Source organism: Plectropomus leopardus, chromosome 5, assembly GCF_008729295.1.
Source record: "Plectropomus leopardus isolate mb chromosome 5, YSFRI_Pleo_2.0, whole genome shotgun sequence".
NCBI lineage: Eukaryota > Metazoa > Chordata > Actinopteri > Perciformes > Serranidae > Plectropomus > Plectropomus leopardus.
The window spans coordinates 17,588,394-17,599,530 of NC_056467.1; the positions used below are offsets into that span (position 1 = coordinate 17,588,394).

General features: G+C 39.1%; 1 protein-coding gene across 1 annotated transcript; it reads right to left on the minus strand.

Annotated features, from left to right (window-relative positions):
• Positions 1 to 396: 396 nt before the first annotated feature.
• hepacama (hepatic and glial cell adhesion molecule a) lies at positions 397 to 9,380 on the minus strand. Its single transcript, XM_042487146.1, has 7 exons — positions 9,201 to 9,380; positions 6,338 to 6,685; positions 5,737 to 6,018; positions 3,156 to 3,246; positions 2,839 to 2,906; positions 2,627 to 2,697; positions 397 to 1,174 (listed from the first exon to the last, which is right to left on the minus strand). Exons 1-7 carry the CDS (start codon positions 9,295 to 9,297, stop codon positions 812 to 814), a joined length of 1,320 nt encoding a protein of 439 aa, XP_042343080.1. The 5' UTR covers positions 9,298 to 9,380; the 3' UTR covers positions 397 to 811.
• Between the last annotated feature and the right edge of the window lie 1,757 nt (positions 9,381 to 11,137).

The following is an 11,137-nucleotide window of genomic DNA, read 5'->3' on the forward strand; positions in this document are numbered from 1 at the left end:
ACTCCAATGTGTCAACAAAAAAAAAAAAAATAGAAATGTAATCCTGGCTTCATCTAATATTCAGATTTTTTTTCTGGAAATGTATGCAATCAGTGCATGTCTGTAGACAATTCCTCATATTTAAACATAAAATTTCAAAGAACCTCATAAAAATAATTGTCTTTATGTGAGTAATCAGCTGAGGAAGTGTCATGGTGATCTCTATATGAAAAAAACAAACCCTCTTACCTGTAATATCTTGAAAATGTATAAAATTTTACACTCCAAAGTTTAAAGGAGAATTTTCCAAAACTGATGACAAACTGCAAACTATTTGAACTGAATTTATTACCTTAGGTTATAGGTTGACCTAATGGTGAATAAGAATACACTTTGTGGTTTAACTGTTTGAATCAAACAAACCAAAAAAGAAAAGAAAAGAAAAAATAAACACCTGACTCAGAGCTATTAACTTACATATGTACAGGTACTTATCAAAGCTCCCAGGAAAATTCATAATTCATCCAGAAAGAAAATATATACCAGAGCTGGAAATTCTTTACTGTCTCAGCATCATATACACGATATACTACACGCTGGTGGACAGAATTTAAATTTTCATAATGACAATGTCATCAAAAGATTATAGAAAAATTGTGCATAGCTGTAAAGAAATAGATGATAAATAATGGCATATGGAGACAAAGAGTTAGCTGAAGGTGAACTCGTTTCTTATCCTAGTGCATCGACTCCATTCTCCTTATGGCAGGATGCAACTAACTACACGTGTACTTGACAAATTACAACATGAAAACGTAACCCCGAGCAGGTGTCACTGCTGTGATGGACAGTGAGTTTGATCACAGGGCTCTGGACACTCCGCCTCTACAGGCAGGTGGCTGGTAGGGATGCCTACTGGTGGACGGACTTTTCTTATCGGGCTGAAACTGCGTGGAGATGAACCTGGGGAGTGAGCAGGTGAGCGGAGAGGGCGCAGGGGAGGACCTGGAAGGGGTTGGGGAAGTGGCTGTGCTAGAGGAGAGGGGCTGCGGGGGTATCTGCGTGGGGTAGACCAGATGGGCCGCTCAGTTCTATTAGAGGAGGGGGGAAGGACGGGAGCATAGGTGGCAGGGATATTCATTTCTGATTGGATGGCAGCATTGCCAGAACATTCTTCTAAACGCTCCAGAGTCTCCTGAAACAAGATGAAGATACATGTGTTACAATCATCAGCAGCTGTGGTGTTTTCTCACATATCTCCAGTGAAAGAGGAACCCAAAAACTGAGAAAATTCTTGATGAATTGAAGTCATAGGTGACTGCATTTAACAACAGCCAAAATAAATCAAAACATCATTTACAAACTCTCTGCAGTACAATCCAAGTCTCATTTATCCAGTCATGTGTTCAGTACTTCACAAACACAACGTGTTTGTGTAACACATTCTCTCTCTGAACTTTCTCTATCCATTTAAAATACTAAGGCTTAGTCAGTGGCCCCGTGTGTCAAAATATGATGCTCTAGGAACCTGCCCTGTTGCAGTTTTGGATGCTTAGGCACGGTGTCTCAATTTACACTTGCTACATGAGTTGTCTTTTCAAAATAAACTTCCATTTTGTTAAATTGTTAAATGCAGGCAGTCTCTATTCAAACTACACTGAAAATGATGGTCAAAACACTTTGTTTTATGTTAACATCTTAAGGTTTAGGCAATTAAAGTCCATGGTTAGGACTATGCAATGAAAGTGCATTATTATATTTAGAAACAATGCATGGTGTGGCTTAAAACTAATAAGTTTATTGCCAACAAAATTTAATGTCACATGATATACACTTGTTGCCTAGTATACTGCACATACTAGCACACCACATTGTAATAAAATGACTCAACTTACTTTTGGTTCCACACTGGAAATAAACAGTAGTCTCCAGGGTGTAAAGTCCAGAGTTTCTTTGATCCATCCTCCCTATATGGACTTTCTTGCTCTGTATACCATGGTAGTTGCCCGGAGCTTAAAAAAAAATCCCGCTGTGTCTCATTCACTGCTGAAGGATGCCTCAGTGCTTCAATATCAGACGCAGACGGCCACTGACAAGCATTGGTATTTACCAAGTTGGGAGTGAGACCATGTTGGTTTGGGAAGCACTCCACTGGATAAATGACTGCACTCATCCTGCATAAACTACTTGAATTTGTCAACAGATGTTTGATATAGTTTTGCTGTTGTTAAATGCAGCCTCAAATGAATTCAATTCATCTTCGTTCACCAAGGAGGCATGTGTAGTTTATAAACCTACGGTAACGTGGGGTGAATAATTGATAAACAAATTATCATTTTGTGGGTGAAGTTCTCGTTTAATAAAAAACAAAAAGACAAACAAACAAACAAACAAAAAAACAACTGGTGCTCTGTGGATGGCAATGCTGGTCTGTCGCTCAATCCAACCCCCCGCCAAAAAAAAACACTAGCAGTTTGACATTTCTGGAATTAAATTTTTTGACAGCCGTTGAATAGATTGCACAAACATATTTGCAAACATTTGTGATCCACTAAGGTTTTAGAGCTGCTGTACACTATGTTTTATTGGAAAGCTGTCAGTGTCTCATATAGAGTTGAAAGATTAATATTGAAAAAAAATGACTTACATCTTCATTGAGAACATACAGAGGCATGGGACTCCTTCGACCAAGTGTAGTTGGTTTGGGAACAACATCAACTGCAAAACAAATATATTTATTGATTGACGTTCTGTTGATTAATAAACTGTCTATCATACAATTTAAAGGTAATTGGAGTTTAATTTAAAAAAAAAAGTGTTGTACACATTAAAAGATAATCAACTTTCACTGTTGCTTACCATCATGGCCATTTTCACTCTGCTCCACATAGATGGGAGCTCTTTGGGGGACCGGTCGATGCTTCTTTCTACAGAAAGATAAACAAAAACAAAACTTTGCTGCTCAATGGTAAAATCACATAAACTAAAAGGTCACTGTTTCCATTACTTTTCCACCCAATGTTTAGAGATTAGCAACACTGTTGAGCTAATTGAGATTCTAGTCACATCCTCAAGTGCAATATCAAAGCCAATGAGAGAGAAAGAGGAAAAAAGAGAGTGGGAGAGAAAGAGAGAGAAGAGGGAAAAAAGGGCAGAAAAGAAAGAGTGGCTCTCACTTGGAGGGTTTCCAACAGGCACACACTGTCACCAGGGTGATGAGGAGGAATATGCCCCCGGTGGACAGGATGATGTATAGCGAGCTCCGTCCTAAACCAGAGTGATACACAGAGAAAGAAAAGGACAGAAAGAAGCAAGGAAGAAAGAAAGATCGAGAAGTTTGTGTCAGTAATGGCATTGCGATCTAATTTCCCTCTAACTACTGATTTGTACCTTTGTTTGCATATAAATTCAAAGCTAGAATCGATTTTTCTCTTTCACAGTGGAAATAAAGTTTGCAGTAGTAGTTTAAGTTGTGAAATAAATGTGTTAATTTGGAATCTTTCAAACTTTAATCTTGGCCAGGATATGGAGCATGCAGGATATTTCTTCTTCCTTTTTTTCCACATTGCTTGCCAAGGCTTTTGAGTGTGCTGGCATGAATAAGGTGCAGTGAAGTAGCACATTAGGCTAGTCACTTTGAGACTTCATGCTGTACTGCTGTGCACGCAGAGGGAATAGAGAGCGGTTTAAGGGCCTGTAGCTATCTCTTCATGCAACACATCATAGTGCAGCAATAATGAAGTCAGGATTTCTGAGGTCCACTGAGGCAAAACGTCCTCCCTCCCCACCTGCCGTCCTTTTCTGCTCCCTTCTCATAAATAACTGTCCATTCATTGGAGTAGAGAGCCTCTCCCTCTATACTGGCGCCCAGTAACAGTCGCTCTGAGCCAACTCTGCTGTGCTTACAGCCTGGATTTGCACTTGTTGTAAACAACATTGTTAGAGAGACAGGCATGCATGTGTATGGGTCAGCAGGAGATGATAATTGCTCCTGATAGCTACTGAAAATGGATGGTTTGAACAATGAGCTGAAATATTTACAGTTCCCATAATTATCTCATACTAGTTGTTGTTTATTCAACCTAGAAACCAGTGTCAGAATGTAATAAAGTACATTTACTCAGGTACTGTGCTTTTTAAGTACAACTTTGAGGTACTTAACTTATTTCTATATTCTACTTTACAAGATTTCAGGGGGAAATATTGTGCGTTTGACTCCACTTCATTTATCTGACTGCTTTAGTTAGAAGTTAGTTTGCAGATAAAAGGTTTTTCCACGCAAACTTATTATATCATCTCATTAACTATTATGCATTTTATACTGTACATTGAACTTCCCAACAATATTTAAAATAGTTGACATTAAATGCACCTCAACCAGCAACAACATAAAATGCTGCTTGCAATATTTTTACATAAATATCAATAATACAATGTAATGATTTTAAACAAAATAACACTGACACAAAATCTTTCTGAATCTCAAATGTTCAGATGCCTTGAAAGTCAAGTGAGAAAAGCAAATTTTGTTGATCCATTTTTTAATTCTGAGCTAAATTGTTGTAAAAAAAGGTTTTGCCAGGATAATCTCACAAGTTCCTTATTTTTTTCATCTGTGAAAACAGGTGAAAAATCGGCTTTCTTTTTCTTTTTAATCAGGATCATATTTTAAAGTGTGATGAAATACACATTTTGGCTACAGGAGGCTGAAGTGCACCACTACCAATGTGCAAGTGCCAACTACTAAAGTTCATCAAATGCAACTTGAGGCTGGCTCCAAAACGGAGTAAATTCCCATAAACCTCATGTTAAAATGCACAAATTTACAGCAGAAATAAACATTTCTTTTTTTTTTTTTTTTTTGGCTATTTTGGTATCTATAGCTAATTTCAACATTCATGACAACTGTACAGGGGGATTTTTTTTATAACTCACTGTTGACATTTTTCTAAGGCTGACATTTATGCATATTTAGGGGCGGTGTCACTTGAGATATTCTGCAAGTCTCTGCCACTGTTTATGGGCCAGATCCAGCCATTGCTCCTCCACAGCGCCAGCCACTTGTCCCAATATGGTCACTTCTGGCTCCAAAAAACCAAGTAGTGATGGCTGAAATGCCGAACTTGAGGCTTCTAAATGGCAGTCCACAAACCAATGTGTGACCTCATGGTATCTTTGTCCATTATTTATACAGTCTATGACCACCATGTTCTAAGTAGGACTAGAAGTGTCCATGTTTTCCTCCGGTTAATTTTATGCATGTCTCTTTTTGGCTAGAAATGTATTTTAATTGGTGCTAATTGGCTTTTAGTGTTACCCATACAAACTACACAGATGACCCTTAATAAAATATCAAGCTTTCTCCTGACAACAAAAAGAAGAAATGACCCACTGAAAGTTTGTTCCTCCTGTTTTCACACATAATTAAATAAATAACTTAAATAAAGGACTGAAAAAGATCATCCTGGCAAAACGTCTTTATACCTGTTCTTAAGCCATAAACAGAGAAGAGAAAACAATTAGATCACCAGATTATTATTTTTTTCTCATTTGCCTCTCTGGACTTTCTTACATTTGGCACTTTGAATGCAGAACTTTAATTTGCAGTGAAGCATTTTCTACTTAAACCTAAGTAGGGGGCCTGAATATTTTTCCACCACTGCCAGAAACCCATCTGATATTACTATACCATCATTTCTTCATCCTTAATGTAAACGTGTATGACTTGAGATCCTACCGGTGTAACATGCCACCTACTGTAGACAGTGAGCCTGACAGGCATGCTCTTCATGCTGCTGATGGGGTTCTCCACCGTGCAGGCGTAAATGTCATCATCTGACATCACAACTCGTGAGATGGTCAGCACCTTTTGGTCATGTGAAAGCAGCAGACGTGTGTCATTGTTCAGCACCTTGCCTCCCTTCAGCCAACCGTAGATGGGCTTTGTGCCGTTATCGTGGGAACAGTGGAGGTTAAAGTGCTCGCTGTACTCCAGGACAGACGAAGCCATCATCTGGATGTAAGGTCTGGACACGGGGACTGAGGAGGGTGACAGGACAAAGACATGCGGTTCTTGAGACTAAATATTTTAAGATATGAAAGGATGGTTGACCTTTAGTTATGCAAGATAAGTGAAATCCTATTTAGTGTCTTAGAAAGAACACCACCAACACTGTGAATCACTCTGTATCGTGATCTGAATAACTTACTTTCAGTATTACAATTGCTCCAGGGTAGCATTATGTTTTTTCAACTTTTATTGATTTTCGTTTAGCTCATAACTCCTCTTCAGTGTCCTGTATGCTCATATATTTTAAAACAGAACCCAGCTGTTCAAAAGAAAGATAATTCTGCATACCGTCCACAGTGAGCTCAATGTAGTGCTCTCCAGTGAAGGTGTCATCTGTGATGGAGATCTCGACTTCGTACGCCCCCTCATCTGACAGCTGCAGGTTGTGAAGCAGCAGTGACCCATTCTCAAACACCAGGATACGGTTACGGTACTCCGGCCTCAGGTTCCCTATGATGTCTGTTCCTATGGACTGCACAACAGTAATCGGCTTCTCTTTGTCCCTCTTCAGCTGCCACTTAATCACAGGCTTGTCGGAGCTGCTGCTTGAGTAGCTGACCGACAAAAGGGCCTCTCTGCCCACCGTGCCCCTCACCACTTGGGTTTGGCTGGTCACATTCACCCCTGACACCTCACCTGGAAAAAAGGCAAAGAGTTGGTATTAAAATCTTGAACTGAAAAGCAGAGAGAGAGGAATACATGGACACTAAGGGTTGTTTGGGGACAGGGTAAACTAAAGACTGTGCAGCTTTTGATAATCTGCCAGCAAGCAGAGATGAGAGGAATCAGCTACTCACACAGAGTGAAATAATAGAGGACTCTTGCAAAACACACTAATTACTACTATGCTAATTATAACTATTACTGAAAGGACAAACATAGCAAAGGGTGATACAATGATGCTGCACAATAACAAAAAACCTCTATGGAGAATATAATATTAAGGTTGGCGTTTTTTCATTTTACTTAAATATTTTCATTTTTTCCACCTCTGTTGCAGGCATCAACAAAAAATGTGTGCCTTGCATTACCTTTATTTGATTTTATGTTCATTTTCTGTTCTGATGTATTGCACCAAGAGTGTATAGCTTTTGCTTAGTTTCAACACCAGCCGTGTTGTGCTTTTACATATAGACCCCCAGTTTTTTTTTAAAAAAAGGAAGCATGAAATGAAAATGCTCAAGTAAAGTACAAGTACCTCAAATTTAAATATTTAAGAAGGCTGTAGTACTTGAGTAAATGTATTTAGTCACATTCCACTGCATATACCACAATACATACATCACAACTTCAACCATATTTCACATGTTGCAATACACATGCCACAATTCACCAGTACACTTACACTGTTGTGACTTGATGATGCAAATGTCAGCGTGAAGTGATCCAGATTAACCTTGCTGTTTATGCTCTGCTGTTCAGTTTACTCTTACACCAAGAAATGACTTCATCCTCCACCGTGACCTTAAAACACCTGATTGACATCACCTGTTACTCATGTTACCTTATACACTCCACACACACTGCCATCTGGTGGTGAAAATGTTAGAGTCTACACATAAGATAAATACACAACTTTATCCATTAGAAAAATATAAATACACATGCTAAATGGCTTATTTCCAGCATTGGTTTTATCTGCAAAACTTACTAAACAACAAGCCCACAAATTTGATATGTTGTTAGAGTTTGAACACCCTATCAATATTTTCATCTTACATGTTGGTGCGTCCACAACAAGTCAGATTTATTTATTGTTAATTGCTTATTTACTTCACTGGTATTTTCTTTGACACAACCATCACACTAACAACACAATGCTAAGATGCAAGAAGGTCTTAAACATCACATGGGGGAAAGAAAAAAAGGCTGCACACTGGGGCCCAATTTCATATAAATACTTGCACTGTAGAGGCTTACTGTATGCTACCCATACGAAAAAATCTTATATGCACACACGTTGCTTTTCACTAATCTGTTGCTCAGACACTCCCCTCAGGAACTGACCCCCTCATGGTGAACAAGTAATACACTAATTTTGATTTGTGTTCCCCAATTATCTCCCATCTCCCACAGGGATGCAAGGATAAGGTACTGCAGTGTGCACCACATTTCATTCTTTATAGAAGAGCCCTGTCTTGGAAACCAAACACAGCAAAGCTATTATGTTCACAGTGGAGGTTCCTATAACTCAGCTGTGTGTGGACACATGGAGGTCTAAACATTGGCTGTGGGCCTGTGAGGGGCATCCTACTGTTACAGGGCCTCAGTGATGGAAAGATCAACCAAGAGAGAGGGAGCAGAGAGAGCAGTGTTCACTTTTCTCTGCAGTGAGGCAGTTAGCAGGGCATCGCCTCATTGCCGTGGTAACCATTTGGTGCGCCTGACAGGGGTTGCCAAGGCGATAAGACAAAGGGCATGATTGTTGGAAGTAGTTTCCTCCGTTGAAAAGAGTGAGAGAGTGTTAGAGAGGGAGAGAAAGTGAGAGAAAGTCTTTGTCACTGGTGAAGTTGGAGATAGACACAGGATCCAGTGATTCTACCAAAACTGGCCTGGTTGGGTAAACTGGGCCCATGGTACGGTCATGAAACCACACATTTTTAAACCAAAATCACACCACATACTAAACTTTTCACGTTTTATCCCTCAAATGAACTCATCTAAAGCTTCCCACGCCCCAAATGAAAAGCAGGCCATGTCATTTTCACCAGCTCTGCACAAAACATGATATCATCACACTTAACCTACACATCCCCTTCTTACACATCTACAAAGGACACTCGAGGCTCCTTTGAGCTTTGGATGGGGGCCCAATAGAGAGCACCAACCGTGAACAAATCCATTGTACCGCCAGTTTGAGGAGCACAAGGATAAGAGGAAACATCAGCGACTTACTTAACCTGGATTAACTCAAAAGAAGCAAGAATTTGATCTGGTATTTAGGTAACACAAATAGTATTCCCAAGACTGGAAAATAAGATAATTTTAAAAAGATGTTAATTGAAGTGATAATTAGTAATAATGGGCCGAGTCAGGGTATTCTTTGCTTTGTAATTAACAGTCAAATCAACTAATTTATCATCTGAGCCCAGCCTCCGGGAGCTTCTTCATCTTCAAAACTCTGGATAGTCTGACAAATGTTTGATCTTACCTGTGAAGAGAAGGAGGAGGAGGCCAAACAGCGTCAGTAGCGGAGGAATGTCAGTAAAACTGTCGCCTGTAGAGGAGGTCTTCCTCTCCACCTTCATCTTGTGTCCTGGGCAGAGTCTTTCTCCCACTTAGTGAGCATGGTTAACCACCCTGGGCACGTCTCTGCAGCTCAACACACTCACCACTGCCTGCCTGCCTGCAACACTGGCCTCTGCCTGATCACACTGAGCCCTACTCTCCTCACAGCACCCCAGTCACGGCCAACAACAGCCAACTGTGTGTGTATATGTGTGTGTGTGTGTGTGTGTGTATGTGTGCTTGTGTGACACAGATGAGCTCCTCTCTTCCACTCCACATTGCCCTTTCATAAAGGATCTCAAAGAAAATAGTGTCTGTATTTTTGGACAGTTATTTACCTTAATGTATGTGTCTGTTATTTTTTTTTTTTAAAAGTTTGTTTTTAAAAAAGTGCAACCTTTCTCCCCACACTCTGAAAAAACCTTTAGGGAGTTGAATTCAATTTCAAGTTCAGCTACTTTTCAAGAATTCCTTCTGTAAAGAGCAACTTCAGCTCTAAGAGGAGCCCACTTAAAGCTCAGAAATGTCTGAGTTTGAAAAAACAACCCCCCCTCCCCCCTTTGGCCCACTTTTTGTCACATTGTGCAAACTCTCTGCACTGGAGCCTCACAATAAACTCATGATTTGTCACTTGGCAAGTAACCAGGCTGACGACCCACACACAAGTTCAGCATTTTGCTGCTAGTTGCTCCAGCATGATATATGATCCATGGTACCATACCTAGAGGTGAGAGCTACACAATTGTAAGAGCAACAAATAAATGTACAAATAAATGCACCGGCTTTGTCCTCTAGGTGGTGATAAAGCTGTATTAAGGCAGTGACCTAAAGGCAATGCTGCAAGTAACGATGTGGGCCATGTTTTGACAGGTTTGCTCTTTTATTTGATATCTAAATTTCATATACATGTAAAAAAAAAAGTGCAACACATGGCTCAAAAGGTATTAGTAAAACATCAGATGTTCTGCAAGAAGAAAACAGGGAGACTCATAATAGAAGAAACTTTTTTTAAATTCAATGCATTTTTGAAGTGCCCTATGGAGTTTTGTGTGTTGTGAATGGATTTTGCTTAGTAAATCTTTTATCATAAATGTATTACTATTGTATCCATTCCACATGTAAAGTTGTTTTATATCTATGTTTCTATCTAATATGAATGTATGCTGTAAAAATAAACTATGTTTCAACTTAAAAATGTTAGTCTTTTCACATTATGTCAACTTGAAATTTAAGGCAGCCCAGACACTAGCTTTTTTAAGATAAAAAAAATAATTTATCTTTTACTAAGTACTGTATGAACTAATGGAAAGAGCCAGCTGGGACCAGGTGAATCAGGTGCTGTCAGTTGACCTGACCTAGTAGGTATTTAAAGGTGTGTCTCTGCATTGTATTTTGTCTGATGAAGAATGTGGAGCTCAAAACGTCACTTTGAATGTAACTAAATATAAATATTTACAAGAGCATAGTCTAATATTTGTTTGTTGCACGATCTCGTCCAGCAACTAGTGTTTATCGTCTGGATATGTGTGCATTTGTAAACTAGACTGATTAAAAAAAGAGAAAAAAAGTTTAAATTAATTATAATTTATTGCCTCGACATCTTGTTCTAACTTCTTGTAAACTGGACTGTCACTTTTTATCATATCTGACATAATACAATGTAAATCCCAATATGATACATCATTCTGTGTTTTAGAAAATAAAGCTTTTCTTTATTGATAAGTCAGTTGCATTTTAAGTCTCTCACTCCAAAAGTGAGTTGTTTTTTTTAGTGCATTTTGTTTGACAACAAAGGGAGGTTTTATGCAGAGGAGGAGGCTGAAGCACGGCTGATAGAAAGCTCCAGGAATGTGGGAACAG

What these genes read in the sequence shown, in the direction of transcription:
- hepacama (XM_042487146.1), bottom strand. Translation starts at nt 9,297, where the DNA reads ATGAAGGTGGAGAGGAAGACCTCCTCTACAGGCGACAGTTTTACTGAC. An exon ending in TGTCAGGCTCACTGTCTACA is followed by an intron (nt 3,247 to 5,736) that starts GTAGGTGGCATG and finishes ACTCTGGTTTAG; the next exon opens with GACGGAGCTCGCTATACATC. An exon ending in TGTATGTTCTCAATGAAGAT is followed by an intron (nt 1,175 to 2,626) that starts GTAAGTCATTTT and finishes ATCTTGTTTCAG; the next exon opens with GAGACTCTGGAGCGTTTAGA.